General features: G+C 39.9%; 1 protein-coding gene across 1 annotated transcript in view; it reads left to right on the top strand.

Moving 5' to 3' along the window:
- Nucleotides 1–16,466, top strand: part of LOC142663961 (L-threonine ammonia-lyase-like) — a 94,654-nt gene extending 78,188 nt beyond the window's left edge. The window contains exon 13 of the mRNA XM_075842814.1: nucleotides 16,368–16,466. Coding sequence (XP_075698929.1) covers nucleotides 16,368–16,466 — 99 coding nt within the window. The remainder of the gene's footprint in view (nucleotides 1–16,367) is intronic.
- The last annotated feature ends 260 nt before the right edge of the window (nucleotides 16,467–16,726 follow it).

Genomic DNA, 16,726 nt, shown 5'->3' with positions numbered 1-16,726 from the left:
CTTTTATTATAGGAAAAAAATTAACACGTTAAAAAAAGTACACATATTTGGTATCGCCGCGTTCGTAACGACCCCAACTATAAAACTGTAATATTATTTTTCCCGCACGGTGAACACCGCAAAAAAAATAAACGAAAAACAGTGCCCGAATCACAATTTTTTGGTTACCAACCCTCCCAAAATATACAATAAAAAGTGATCAAAAAGTCGCATGTACGCCAAAATGGTATCAATACAAACTACATCCCGTCCCGCAAAAAACAAGCCCTTACACCGCTTTTTTGACTGAAAAATAAAAACGTTATGGCTCTAAGAATATGGGGACACAAAAATTAATTTATTTTATAAATAAGTGATTTTATTGCACAAACGCTGCAAAACATAACAAAATTATATACATCTGGTATCGCCGTAATCGTATCGACCCGCAGAATAAAGTATAATGGTCATTTATAGCCCAGGGTGAAGGCCATAAAAAAAAACAAATAAAAAACATTGTCAGAATTGATGGTTTTTGGTCACCTTGCTTGCCAAAAAATGGAATAAAACGTGATAAAAAAAAATTCTGGTACCCCAAAATGGTACCAATGAAAACTACAGATTGTCCCGCAAAGAATAAACCCTCACACGGCTCCGGTGGAGAAAAAATAAAACAGTTCTGGCTCTCAGAATATGGCGATGCAAAATGTGCAGAGTGTCCAAAAGCGGATAAGATCCGACACCATTTATCAGTGCGACACCGGCCACATATCTGCGGATTATTATTTATTTACTGCATTATTATACCCTCTTATTATGCCCTGATGTACCCCGCACAGATAACATGTACCCTGATGTACTCCGCACAGATAACATGTACCCTGATGTACCCCGCACAGATAACATGTACCCTGATGTACCCCGCACAGCTTACATATGCCCCCACATTATAAACTGAAACAACAGTAAAACCCCAAACAGAACAACTACCAAGCAAACTCTGTGCCCCAAAAGCCAAATGGCGTCCCTCCCTTCTGAGCCCTGCAGCGTGCCTAAACACCAATTTACGTCCACAGATATGGCATCGCCATACCCAGGAGAACCCGGTTAATATTTTGAGTTATTTGTCTTCAGTGGCACAAACTGGGCATAACATATAGTGCACTAAAATGGCATATGAGTGGAAAATTGTAATTTTCACTCCGCACCATGCGCTGCGCATTAACCCCTGCGCGCACCATGACATAGCATGTCGTAGTGTGGGGGGTGATGTATGGAGCGTCTCACGTAAAAAATAAAGAATTTAGAACGGCAAAATCGCTGTTTTTTTGGTCACCTTGGCTCTACCTAAAAATGTAATAAAAAGTGCTCAAAAAGTTGTATGTACCAAAAAGTTGCACCAATAAAAACGACCGCTCGTCCCTCAATAAATAAGCCCTTATACCGCTCTATTGACTGAAAAATAAAAAAGTTGTGGCTCTTGGAACGCGGGGAGGAAAAAACTAAGAAGGAAAAGAAAAAAATGGATCACTCCAGAAAGGGTTAATTACTTTCTAATGAAAAACCATTTATGCCCACACGTGGGGTATTGCCGTACTCGGGAGAAATTGCTTTACAAAGGTTGGGCAGCTTTTTCCCCCTTTATCCTTTGTGAAATTGAAAAAAATGCAACATTTTAGTGGAAGAAATGTCGATATTCATTTTCACGGCCTAATTCTAATAAATCTTGCAAAAGACTTGTGGGGTCTAAATGCCCACTATATCCCTAGATAGATTCTTTAAGTGGTGTAATTTCCACTTTTGGGGGGTTTCCCCTGTTTTGGCCTCTCAGGGGCTTTGCAAATGCGACATGGCACCCAAAAACCGTTTCAGCTAAATTTGAGCTCCAAAAGCCAAATAGCGCTCCTTCCCTTCTAAGCCTTGCTGTGGGTCCAAACAGCAGTTTATTACTACATATGGCATATTTCCGTAATCGGGAGAAATTGTTTTACAAATGTTGGGGTGCTTTTTCTCCTTTATTCCTTGTAAAAATTAAAAATGGCTACCTTTTTTCAGAAAAAAAGTCGATTTTTACCTTTACAGAATAATTACAATGAATTCAGCAAAACAACCGTGGAGTCAAAATGCTAACTTTACCCCTAGAAAAATTCCTTGAGGGGTGTAGTTTCCAAAATGGGGTCACTTTCCGGGGGTTTCCACTATTTTGTTCCCTCCAGTGCATTTCAAACGCGACATGGCACTGAAAACCATTCCAGCAAAATCAGAATTTCAAAATACAAATGGCGCTCCTTCCCTTCTGAGTCCTGCTGTGGGTCCAAACAGCAGTTTATTACCACATATGGGGTATTGCCGTAATCAGGAGAAATTGCTTCACATATGTTGGTGTGTTTTTTCTCTTTTATACCTTGAAAAAATTAAAAATTTCTACGCTTTTTCAGAAAAAAGTAGATTTTCATCTTCACAAACTAATTCAAATAAATTTAGCAAAAAAACTGTGGGTTCAAAATGCTAACTATACCCCTAGATAAATTCCCTGAGGGGTGTAGTTTCCAAAATGAGGTCACTTTTGGGGGTCTTTATTGTTTTGGCCCCACAAGACCTCTTCAAACCTGACATGGTACCTAAAATATATGCTAAAAAAAGAAGGCCCCAAAATCCACTAGGTGCTCCTTTGCTTCTGAGGCCTGTGTTTCAGTCCATGACCGAACTAGGGCCACATGTGGGGTATTTCTAAAAACTGCAGAATCTGGGCAATAAATAATAAGTTACATTTTTTGGGAAAAACCTTCTCTGGTATAGAAAAAAATGTATTACAAATGAATTTTGTATAAAAAAAATTAAATTTGTAACTTTCACCTCTACTTTGCTTTAATTCCTGTGAAACGCCTAAAGGGTTAATACACTTTCTGAATGCTGTTTTGAATACTTTAAGGGGTGCAGTTTTCAAAATGGGGTGATTTATGGGGACTTTCTAATATATAAGACTCTCAAAGCCACTTCAGAACTGAACTGGCCCCTGTAAAAATCGCCTTTTGAAATTTTCTTGAAAATATGAGAAATCGCTGCTAAAGTTCTAAGCCTTGTAACGTCCTAGAAAAATAAAATAATTTTCAAAAAACGATGCCAAACTAAAGTAGACATGTGGGGGATGGTAACTAGTAACTATTTTGTGTGGTATTACTATCGGTTTTACAAGCAGATACATTTAAATTTAGAAAAATGCTAATTTTTGCAATTTTTCGCTAAATTTTGGTGTTTTTCACAATTAAATACTGAATCTATCGGGCAAATTTTGCCAGTAACATAAAGTCCAATGTGTCACGAGAAAACAATCTCAGAATCGCTTGGATAGGTAAAAGCATTCCGGAGTTATTACCACATAAAGTGACACATGTCAGATTTTAAAAATCGGCTTCGTCCTGAAGGCCAAAACAGGCTCAGTCCTGAAGGGGTTAAAAGTTAAAAAAAATACCCTTTTCCCATTTTTCCCCAAAAGTAATGTAAAAAAAAAACATAATTGGTATTGAGTCTGTAAAAGTCTGAACTATTACAATATAAAATTATTTAACCCGCCCGGTGAACACCGTAAAAAAAAAAAATTTAACCGCTGAATTGCCTCATCGCCTCATCGCCCATAAAAAAAAAATAGTTGTTACTGACTTTTATAGAAAATAACAGAATGGAACGAAATTCCTGTTATGCAATACTCTGTGGCATTTCTGTTGCTTCCAGTGTGAGCTGAGTAAAGGACATAGAGAGCAACATCTGCTTTTTATGTTTATTTCTATAGCAGGAAAAAATATTTTCTCTCTGAGAAATACGATGTGTGTAATAAAGTATTGGAACACAGAACATAAACATAAAAGTATAATTGTGTTTAACCCCTTAGGACACTGTCTGTATTTGCCTAATGGACCAGGCCATTTTTTGCAAATCTGACGTGTCTCTTTATGTAGTAATAATTTTGTTATGCTTTTATTTTTTCAAGCGATTCTGAGATTGTTTTCTTGTGACACATTGTACTTTAAGTTAGTGGTAAAATTTGGTTGATTCATTCAGTGTTTATTTGTGGAAAAACACCAACATTTTGAGACAATATGTAACAATTAGAATTTTTCTAAATGTAAATATTTCTGCTTGTTAGGGCTGATTCAGACGTGCGTGGCGTTTTTGCACAAAAGCCACTTACCTGCTCCGTGAGGCAGCATCATATGATACGCGGCACGCACGGACGCAATACACGTTCGTGTGAATCCAGCCTAAGACAGATAGTAATACCACACAAAATACTTACTAGTTGACATTTACCATATGTCTTTTATGTTTGTATAGTTTTTTTTAACATTATATTATTTTTCTAGGACGTTATAAGGCTTAGAACTTTAGCAGCAATTTTTCCATTTTTTTTATATTTTAGAATCCCCCCAAAAATCACCCCATATTGAAAACTGCACCCCTCAAACTATTCAAAACCGCATTGAGAGTTTTTTTTAAACCTTTTACAAATGTAAACACAACTCAATATTTATTGCCCAGAGTTTACAGTTTTTAAAAATATCCCACATGTGGCCCTAGTGTGGTAATGGACTGAAGCAGAGGCCTCTGAAGCAAAGCACCTAATAGATTTTGGGGCCTCCTTTTCATTAGAATATATTTTAGCCACCTTGTCAGGTTTGAAAAAGTATTGTGGTGCCAAAACAGTGGAAACACACCCAAAAAGACAACACTTGGCAAACTGCATCCCTCAAGGAATTTATAGAGGGGTATAGTGAGTATTTTTTAACCAAACAGTTTTTTTGCTGAATTTATTGGAATTAGGTTGTAAAAATGAAAATCTAATTTTTTTTTTCCAATAAAACGTAGAAATTTTCATTTTTTACAAGGTCTAAAGAAAAGAAGGCACCCCAACAATTGTAAAGCAATTTCTCCCAAGTAAGGCAATACCCTATATGTGGAGCTCCATTTGACTTTTGTAGCTGAAATTTATCTGGAATAGTTTGCAGAGGCCATGTCGCATTTGCATTTGGAAACACCCCACAAGTGACCCCATTTTGGAAATTATACCCCTCAAGGAAATTACTTAGAGGCATAGTGAGCATATGCCACAGGTTTTTTGCTGAAATTATTGGAAGTAGGCCGTGAAATTAATATCGACATTTTATTCAATAAAATGTAGGTATAGCTAATGTTTTTTCATTTCCACAAGAACTAAAGAAAAAAAAGCACTAAAACATTTGTAGAGCAGTTTCTCCCGAGTACAACAATATCCCATATGTGGTCATAAATGGCTGTTTAGACACACGGCAAGGCTCAGAGGGGAAGGAGCGCCATTTGACTTTTGGAGCTTAAATTTAGCTGTAATAGTTTGCGGAGGCCATGTCGCATTTGCAAAGCCCCTGAGGGGACAAAACAGTAAAAAAAAAACACAAGTGACCCCACTTTGGAAACTAAACCACTCAAGGAAATTATTTAGAGGCATAGTGAGCATTTTGACCCTACAGTTTTTTTTACCGAAATTATTGGAAGTAGGCCGTGAAAACGAAAATCCAATGAAATTTTTTTTAAATAAAATATAGTTTTAGCTCAGATTTTTTCATTTTCACAATTAATAAAGGAGAAAAAGCAGGCCAACATTTTTAAAGCAATTTCTCCTGAACACGGCAATACCCCATAAATGGTAATAAACTGCTGTTTGGACACACGGCAGAGCCTAGAATGTAAGGAGTGCTATTTGACATTCAGATTTTGCTGGATTGGCTTGCGGCACCATGTTGCATTTGCAAAGCCCCTGAGAGACCAAAACAGTGGAAACACCACAAAAGTGACCCTATTTTGGAACCTATAAGCCTCAAGAAACTTATCTAGGGGTAAAGTGAGCATTTTGACACCTACTTTATCTGGGGGCATATGTAAACTGTGAAAAGCAAATCAGAGTACAGGGTGGGCCATTTATATGGATACACCTAAATAAAATGGGAACGGTTGGTGATATTAACTTCCTGTTTGTGGCACATTAGTATTAGTATATGGGAGGGGGGAAACTTTTCAAGCTGGGTGTTGACCATGGCGGCCATTTTGAAGTCGGCCATTTTGTATCCAACTTTAGTTTTTTCAATGGGAAGAGGGTCATGTGACACATCAAACTTATCGAGAATTTCACAAGAAAAACAATGGTGTGCTTGGTTTTAACGCTACTTGATTCTTTCATGAGTTATTTACAAGTTTCTGACCACTTATAAAATGTGTTCAAAGTGCTGCCCATTGTGTTGGATTGTCAATGCAGCCCTCTTCTCCCACTCTTCACACACTGATAGCAACACCGCAGAAGAAATGCTAGCACAGGCTTCCAGTATCCGTAGTTTCAGTTGCTGCACATCTCGTATCTTCACAGCATAGACAATTGCCTTCAGATGACCCCAAAGATAAGAGTCTAAGGGGGTCAGATCGGGAGGCATTTCTTCTGCGGTGTTGCTATCAGTGTGTGACGAGTGGGAGAAGAGGGTTGCATTGACAATCCCACACAATGGGCAGCACTTTGAACACATTTTATAAGTGGTCAGAAACTTGTAAATAACTCATGAAAGAATAAAGTAATGTTAAAACCAAGCACACCATTGTTTTTCTTGTGAAATTCTCGATAAGTTTGATGTGTCACATGACCCTCTTACCATTGAAAAAACTAAAATTGGATACAAAATGGCCGACTTCAAAATGGCCGCCATGATCAACACCCAGCTTGAAAAGTTTCCCCCCTCCCATATGCTAATGTGCCACAAACAGGAAGTGAATATCACCAACCATTCCCATTTTATTTAGGTGTATCCATATAAATGGCCCACCCTGTATAATAAAAGGATACATAAATAATAAAATTAATAATCCATAGATGTGTGGTAAGCCTTGAAGCAATCCTTTATGCACAGGCAAGGTTTTTCAGGGCAGGTGTCGCACTCATAATTGGTGTCTGGAATTATCTTGGAACTGACCTTCCCTTCTTGGAAACTTTGGGAACAATGCTGGAAACGTGTTTCCCTGGTACAATACGGGCCCCCTCGCTTTCAGCAGATGTGCTTGTGCACTCCCCTTCCTGGTTTTCAAATACAAGTGCCTTGAAACAAGTGCCTTGATACAAGTGCCACCTCTTGAAAATTAAGGAATGACCCTGTCCGGCCTGCACATTGGAATACCACGTAAGCGTTATACAATACCATCTGTACCATGTGCACAGCCACCTTTTTGTACTACACCCTTGTTTTTCAGATGACACTATATGACTTCAGCACTTGATCTGAGAGATCAACCCCTCCCATGTACTTATTACAGCACACAATGCAATCTGGCTTAGGGGTAATTGTATTGCTACCTTGTACAGAGACAGGGGTGCTGCCGTCACCGTGTATTGTGGTCAAGAGAAGGACATCCCTCTTGTCCTTATACTTGACGAACAACAAGTTCTTGCTGCATACTGCCCTGCTCTCCCCCCTTCTGACACGTTAGCCAATCAGTGTGTAACTGACCACGAACTACTTCCATCCAGTTGATGCACTTCTCTCCAGAGATGTCTGCACATATGGCCGTCCTGTTCCACAGTGACCACCAGGGTGCGCTCGAAAGCTCAGTCCAGACTTAAGAAGTCAAAGCGCAAGCAGGTGGGAGATTGAGCTCATTGCTCACAGAGCACCCTGGGCTATAAAGAAGGGCCCAGCCCCTTGCTCCCATGCCTGAGCGTTGTTTGTCGTATCCTAGTTTGTCTATGCAAATGGTCTCCTAGTGTTTTCCAGTTCCCAGTGTTCCCCGTACCTGTATCCTGTATCCCGTGCTATCCTGGTCAAGTGCCGTGCTGTGCTGTAGTCGTGCTGTGCTGTAGTCGTGCTGTGCTGTAGTCATGCTGTGCTGTATTCCACGCCTGTCCAGCTACTCCACGCCTGACGTCTATCTGCTGCCTAGTCCCAGCCGAGCCTGTCTTGCTACTGTCCGAGCTGCCACAGGTACCCTATATGAACTATAGACTGTAACCTGCGCCCTGTTGGCCAGCTGCCATACCGTCAAGGCAGTACGGTCCAGTGGGTCCACGAACCCAACGTGACACAGTGTTTTAGGAAGGCCTCTCTGGTTTTTGCACACGGTGCCGCATGCTGCAGTATATCGTGGAGAGGCAGTTAAATAGTGGGATGCTGATGTAAAAGTTATACACGTAAAGGTGGTAACCCTGGCCTAGCAGTGGGTGTATTAAATCCCACACTGTCTTCCCACTAACTCCCAGGATGGGGGGACATTCTGGGGGTTCAATCCTGGAATCCTTCCCTTAATAAACACGAAACCTGTAGGTGTATCCTGAGCTGCATAGTTATATAGTTAGTACGGTTGAAAAAATACATATGTCCATAAAGTTCAACCAAGGGATGGGAAAAAAGGAAGGGGGAGCTACTCTCGCACAGTTTTTACATTTTTATCCCATACCTTACCCTCTTACTGGGCAGGTATTGGCAGAATTTTAGCCTCCCCTTAAAATGTACAAGTGACTCGTCTATTGCAATGTTTTTTTGGCGGTGTAAGCTTCTTGAAATTTGGTGTAGAAATTATTAATGACTGGCCTGATTTTGAATAGGCGGTCATATGTGGGGTCATCAAGGGGTCATCTCGGGGATCAGGGACAGCAGCCATCTTTAATCGGTCACCGTGTCTTAGACACGGTGACCGCTTAACGCTCCAATGTACCTATACATTGGATTGCGTTAAGTCCTTAATGACAGCGACATAATAGTACATCGGATGTAGTTAGGGGGTTAATTTTATATGATCCCACAAGAGATTGATATAGCTTAGGAGATGAATGGCAACCCCTAGGGTGTTGATAAAAAAAAAGATCTATAGACCTTTTATTTAGTTACTAACTGCAAGATCAAACTACATCGGGTTTATTGGTACACAAGTCTGCATAGAGCCTGTATTGGGTATGTCAACCGATACCCCCAGTGATTTATCCAGTTTCAAATAATAGATTATCGATATATCGGAGAGAACAAACAGACACATTACTTGTATTCTCAAAATCCTTCTCTGACATTTATTCATAAAACAATTACAATAATATCTTTCAAAGTAGGAGCAGCATGATTCCAGCCAATCGTTTACAATGTTTGCAATGTGACGTTAATTTGGATTTGATTTAGCCAATAGCATACAATGACAATAAGTTTTATCCTGAACCAATCATAGGCTTAGAAGACGTTTTTAAATGTAAACCCATGAGTTCCCACAATATACCACGTCATAGGTGCTAAAAGTCAGACTGACCCCTTCCCTTCTAGTAAACATTGTCCTTCTCTCGACTCTCAAGGATGAGAGACTCCCTATCACACAAAAATGCGTAAATATTTATCTATATTCTCCATAGAAAGAGGGACTAAATATAAACATCTAGCTCAAGAACAAAAAAACATAGAATTATTCAGACTATGCTGACAGAGATATATTAGCTTTAAAGCAACATGACTTATTAATCTCAAAATGAATTCTTCAGGCCAGAAGATGTATGGTGGCATCCATTTTGGATATCTGGAATCCAAGATGGAGTCCACGCAAAATGTAATCATGTAAACATATTCTAATTACTTTCACATTTCCCTCATTTTGTTTATTTGAGGACATTTCGTATGCAAGCCAGGTACTTAAGAGGTTCCCCCTTTAGGACTTACCTAACCTTTTCACCTCATCCCCTGGGGTCATTTCTCCCCATACTTGCTTCACTCATGGGGTACACTTGATTCAAGGATCTAGGATGGTGGGTAATTATTTTAGCCTTTGCTACCCATTATCCATTCCCCAACACCCTCAAACCAGTTAGAAGGGTCTAGCCATGACAAACAATCTGGCCACTCCTGGCTCCAATTATCTTTGAAGTTAACTGGTTCCCGACCGCTGGCTGTGTTTTTACGGCCAGCGGTCAGGGTCCTTAAAACCCGCGCCATATACTTTTTACGGCTCGGGTTTTAACTTGCTGCCCGAGCAATAGGGCAGCTGAATTTCGGGTCTCTGTCTGTCAGTGACTGCCGGGGAACCTGAGGAGAGGATAGAAGCAGCTTTCGCTGCTTCTGTCTTCTCTGATCACTTGTACACAGCGCTCAATGAACGCTGTGTATAGGAATAGAGGCATCTGCCGCGCCGCTGTCTCTATTGCTCCCGGTGTTCATGTGACTGGTCACATGATCGCCGGGTGCCGTTGGTGACAGACTTACTAGACCCAGCACAGCCCTATTAGTGACAATCGTCACTATGAGAGGGCTGTTTTCCCCTGTAACTGGGGCTGCTGTGCAGCCCCAGTTACAGTGGAAAAGCATGGTGTAAAAGAAAGAAAAAAAATATATAAAGTTCCCCAAGGGTCTTTTTTGACCTTTGAGGGACAGACCATAGTAATAAAAAAATAAAAGTAAAAAGTAAGGTGCAAATTTTTTTTATAATAAATACACATATAATACCCACCCCAAAATGTTTTTTCCCCCCTCCAATCATTGTTGTAACGCTAGCGCTGATCCAATTACTCTAATATAGACATGCAATATATTAAAATTTACGGTAGACAATGACGATCACAAATAAAAGGTCCATTTTGGGGAAAAACTATGTTATTACAAAAAAATAGTAAAAAAATAATCTTTTTTTACTTTTCAGCTATTACTTTCAGACTTTAAGAATAAAAATTCTAAAATAGCAAAAAGGATGTGTATAAAAACTATAAAAAAAGAAACCTGCATTGTCTATGGAAAAAAACATCGCAAAAATCACGTCGTTAGCCCAACAAATAAAAAAGTTATAGCCATTTAACTAACACGTGCTAAAAAGGGCTAAACGGTGTCTGGTCCTGAAGGCTCAAAATAGCCCGGTCCTGAACTGGTTAACTTTCCTTTTATTTTCTCAACTTGCTCTGTCATTCTTGACCTGCATAATGCCAAAAAGGTCTATAAAATGGCAACATGCTGGGCCAACTACTTGGCACATACACATGTCCCCTTGGGCAGTATTCAAAACATCAATCCCATAATGTGTAACATTGTCAAATCTGTCAGCTAATTTCTCAATATTCTAAGCATTCTTTAGTGCTAAACCTACTACACTGCACTTGTATTGGTCACAATTGTGTTGCACTGTCACTTACTGTCCTAATGGGACTTTTACCACTGCAGATATAACAGGTCATGGGCAGCATCTTTCTCAAACCTAAGATACCCAGGTAACATAACCTCAGGACTCGCATTGCTGCCATATACTTCATACTTATGAGTGATAACTAGTGACCTCTACCTCACAACTCTACATACATTATAATTCTGTACACAGCACATCATGAGGTGAGCCTGGGGTGAGTTCCCTCATAGACGGATTAGTGTACTTTTATTATGACTGCCACAAACCCTCCGCACCGAAATCCTCTTCCTAAGGCAATTTGCTTGTCTGCACGGTTGCTTAGAATTGTGACACTGCCTTCAGTTCATGACAAGTACGTTGTATTCAGGCTCAGGCTGTGCATCTCAGAGATGGAATTAATCCTATTAAAGTCTTTGATTTAAATTTATTGGCACTTGCTGGGGATTCAAGCTTTATCAATTGTTAAAATAAATGTTTATCTGGTGATAACAACATTTACATACTCTATAAAAGCTATTCTAAGTACATACCATAACAGGCACTTAAATTAAATGAAACAAACACCTTTATATAAGAAAAACTATCTGTCCCGCTGGACAGGGCACCTAGAAAATGTGTAGCTACTGAGTTCATTTTATTTTGCACTTGGTGTTACACTTTACAGTGGGATTTGTACCTTGTTCTGAGCTGATTACCTGTAAGGGTATGTTCACACGCACTAATTACGGATGTAATTCGGGCGTTTTTGGCCCGAATTACGTCCGAAAATAGCGCCTCAATAGCGCTGACAAACATCTGCCCATTGAAAGCAATGGGCAGACGTTTGTCTGTTCACACGAGGCGTATATTTACGCGCCGCTGTCAAATGACGGCGCGTAAATAGACGCCCGCATCAAAGAAGTGACCTGTCACTTCTTTGGCCGTAATTGGAGCCGTTACTCATTGACTCCAATGAATAGCGCGCCAATTACGTCCGTAATTGACGCGGCGTTCAAGCGCCTGCACATGCCGTTATGGCTGAAATTACGGGGATGTTTTCAGGCTGAAACATCCCCGTAATTTCAGCCGTTACGGACGCCCTCGTGTGAACATACCCTAACAGCTCCTACCAACAGAAATATACACAGACACAATACGTTTTATCTGACAAGTGTCTCAAACCGATTTTTCTCTTACCTACTCTGAGATTCAAATTAACACTCCTAACATATTCCTAATATCTTAGGAAGCTGAAAACAACTTGTATTACGTGGAAAGGCCTCTCACGGTCTCTTCGTGGGAGGCAGGTATAATGATAAGGTTGGCACCGTTCTGCCTGGACTGTTCTGTAGGCAAATCAAACAGCTCTAACAGAATTTACCAGCAACAGCTGTAAAACCTGGGACATACCAATTAGATCTTACCAAATTGATCCTTGCAGTCTTGGAGGCATACGTGAGGCCGCATACCATCAATGCAAGTGCCATCAAGAATGCCTTGGGTGCTACCGGTTTAGCTTCCTTTATCCGTTCACATTCTATTAAAATCTTGTTTTCTTGCCTTCTGCACCCAGTTGGACACTTCCTGTGGAGAACAATCTTTTTACCACATAATCATTAATTGATCTTAATCAGGTAATTCAATTGAAGAAAAACATTAACAATGATATCCTTATGTTATACATTCACATTGAGCAGTATACTGAAAGTAATACATACAAACTGATTTTTCTTCTTTTCATATATACTTTACAGAATTTTCTGCTCTAAAATTTTCCTAAAAGTTTCCTCTCAACAGTCCACTATGTCACTGCATTCCAGAGGGGGGTTATTCACTCACCCCTCACAACTTCTGTTCTAACAAGCATCTTAAAGAGGCTCTGTCACCGGATTATCAAATCCCTATCTCCTATTGCATGTGATCGGCGCTGCAATGTAGATAATCGTAACGTGTTTTTTTAAAAAAAACAATAATTTGTGAATAGAAGTGTTTGATGCTGACATATGATGCTTACAAACACTTCTATTCACAACGCCCATCTAGTAAAACAAGTAAACACGCCCAGATGTTACAAACACAATACACGCCCAGTTGGAAATAAGAGAAAACACACTCCCAGTTGTCCATTAGAAAGGCTCATTTGCATAAATATAAAATTGCTCATAACTTGGCCAAAAATTATCGTTTAAAAAAAAAAAAATGTTACTGTTATCTACATTACAGCGCCGATCACATGCAATAGGAGATAGGGATTTGATAATCTGGTGACAGAATCTCTTTAACGGTTTCAATGCCGGCAAAATACATTCTCTCATTCCATGAACCTCAAGATTTACACGTGTTCAACAACAGCTCAAGATAACGTATGCATCTGCAGTCATTAATCACATAAAAAGTTTTCCACATAACTTATACTTCTGGATAACTTACTGCGTCCATGAGATTGTGACGTAATGACAGCTAAATTCCAGTCCCAGCAAGGCATGAGTGAAAAAGGTATGTGTAAGAATAATCTTCTTACGTACCGGAAGGTTTTTTATTGACTGATGCAATGCCTGACCTCCAGTGACAGCTATGAGACGATCAATCTTCCCGGGTTTCGACACCAAAACCTGTTGACGCAATCATGGCCCAAAATATATATATATTAGACTGAAATTTGTATTGGGTATGTCAACCGATACCCCCAGTAAATTATCCAGAGGATAATTAGTTTTTTTATGAGTCCAGGATGCTGCTGCCTTCTCTAGCTCTTATGTGCAAGCCCAGCTCCATTCCTGTACTGATTTCAACTTCTACAGCCTATGAGGGATCTCTTCTCCCTTAAGGTGACAAACACTGAAAAGTATATGATACAGTACTTGCTGAGAAGTATGTGATTTTCCCCCTTCTGTATTGTCTGCCGTAGGTGCTATCCTCTCTCTTTACACAGATACGGTCTGTGTGGTTCACCCCCTCCCCATTTGCTTTTCTCCCTATCTACACTCTAATTTAGTATGATCTGCCCTCTCTGAATACTTGGATGCTCTTCCCTCTCTCCAAACTCCTCCTCCTCTCCCTCCATACTGCCATCTCTAAAACTTAATGAAGGGAGGGGGAGAGCAGAGAAAGCCAATACAGACAGGAGCAGTGTTCTGTTGTATCTATGTCAGAATTTGCAGGACATCAGCTAGGTGCAGACTATACAGCAGCAAAATGATAGGACATATTTAATGAAGACTATTTAGAAAGTTGCTTAAACAGTAACCATTGTTTATTTATTTTTCCGATAAATCAACAGTATAAGTGAAGATAAGAAACTTTGTAATATGCCTCTTTCTTCACTTAAAGGACGGGTGTCGTAAAAAAAATATTTTTTCTATCAATTTGCTTTTAGTGTTTTATTAAAAAAATGTTATTTATTTGTGTGTTTGTGTTTTACTTTTTTTTATTTTTGAACTTTTTCTTGTCTATGGGGGCTGCCATTTTTTTCCCATCTCTGTATGTGTCGATTAACGAGACATACAGACATGGAATACGGCACATACAGCCCCATAGTGAATGCGAACGGGACCCGTTCCATTCACTATGCTGTACGCCGTCTGTGTGGGAACGGCGCATGCGCCGCTCCCACACAGTCCAAATTGAAGGTCTTCGGACAAGCGACGTCCGGCGCCATTTTCTTGTGGACCGGAAGCCGCGGCCGGACAGTAAGATTACTACTTTCGGTCGCGGCTTCCGGACTTGTGGCACTAGCCAGGATAAAGGAGGGGGGATTCTGTGAGCTCACTAGAGCGAGTGTGTATTCTCAAATTTTGCAGTATAAAGCAATGTGGTTGCTTTACCACATGCCAATGCTGCAATTTTGGGAATTTCTCCATCTAGTGACCAGCACTGGGAAATGTTATAAATTAGAATCTAATTTATAATATTTCCTGACACGTGAAAAAATTAAAAAAATGTGAACATTGTTTAATCATTTATACACTAACTGTTTAACTAGAAAAAAAAAAAAATAATTTCTAGCGACACATTCCCTTTAACAGACTCTTCTCCTCTCCCTACCTCCTATACTAATCACTCATTTGCTCCATTCACTGATAAAATCTGTACACAGTAATTGAACACTGAGAGAACAGGTTACAGTTGCTGCCCATGGAATTCGATGTAAAGGGGAAGGAGCAACTGCAGAGTGAGAGAGAGACACACACAGACATTGTGGTGGCTTCTGCTGTCTCACTCCGATTCTGGATTCACAGTTAGCGTATGTTCACACGCTGAGTCAAAAACGTCTGAAACTCAAAGCTGTTTTCTCTTGAAAACAGCTCTATATTTTTACGGCCGTATTTTGAGCTTTTTTCAATAGAGTCTATGAAAAACGGCTCCAAAAACGTTTTTTAAAATGGGCGCTTAAAAAAACGGCCCGTCGGAACAGAATGCCGTTTTTCCCATTTCAATGAATGGGCAGATGTTTGGAGGCACTCTGCTTCCGATTTTTCGGGTGTTTACGGCCCAAAAAACGGACGAAAATAGGCCGTGTGAACATACCCTTACACTGCTCAGTACTTCTGTATAATATCTTCCATGTTACTGTTGCTTCTGTGGGTGTGCTACAGAGATAGGGGAGCAGGATCTCCTCTTCTCTCTGTGTGCTGTGTGTGGTAGACATCAAAGCAGATAGTTTATGCCCTTTCTGGAGCTGAACGCAGTAAAAATTTACTTAGAGATGGAGACTGCATAGAGGAAATATGGTGGTAAATGCAGAATAGACGTCATATAATGGCTAGAGATAGTTATTATTCTATGTACACACACACATGATGGCTCATTCTACCTAAAGTTGACCTGAATACTCTTTAATTTTGCATTTAGGAAGCAAATGAACAGTAATAATAATTTTTTAGTGCAAAGTTATCTATAGCATTTAAGCAGTTCCATAGTTTAAATTGGCATGCCGTTCATTGTAAAAGGAATATATTTTCAGAAATTATTTAATTATCAAATTTTCAGCAGTCATCTGATTATCATCAGAGGGTTGGAGGCATATATCACAGGATCACACCATTGACAGTATGTGATGGGAACAGCTCAGTTCCCTGTCCTTACACAGTTGCCTCTGCATATGTCACAGAGCATGCCCACAACACCTTCCCATAGACGCCAATAGGTTGTTTTCTGAAGTTTATGTCCTGGTGGCTGCTGTAAAGAACATTTCTGCAACTGTTTTTCCGCAGGTAAAAATGTAGCTTCTGTAACACATATGTGCTTTGTTTTTTATTGTACAGGTAACGTGTTTGGTGGAGACTAGAGATAAGACGCACTCTCTACAGTTAATGTCAGCGCTTGCAGAGAAGTATTCCACCCTGAAGTGGATAGAGCAATGAGGAAAATCATCTTGAACAAAATTCCAATAAACAGAGACACTTTTGTTCAAAGTGTCAAAAGCCGGATAAAAGTGGTAAAAACTTAGACTGTGACCCAAGCTTATGGGTTATAGTCTAAGGCCTCATGCACACGACTGTGCATTTGCTTCCGCATACCATACGCAATTGCAGAGCCACAATTGCGAATCATAAAGGGCACATTATATCCTATGGGTCAATGCACACGACCATGGTCTCCACGGTCCATGCATTGCCCGGAG

This window comes from Rhinoderma darwinii, chromosome 11 (assembly GCF_050947455.1).
Source record: "Rhinoderma darwinii isolate aRhiDar2 chromosome 11, aRhiDar2.hap1, whole genome shotgun sequence".
Lineage (NCBI taxonomy): Eukaryota > Metazoa > Chordata > Amphibia > Anura > Rhinodermatidae > Rhinoderma > Rhinoderma darwinii.
This window is presented reverse-complemented; position numbering and strand designations above follow the sequence as displayed.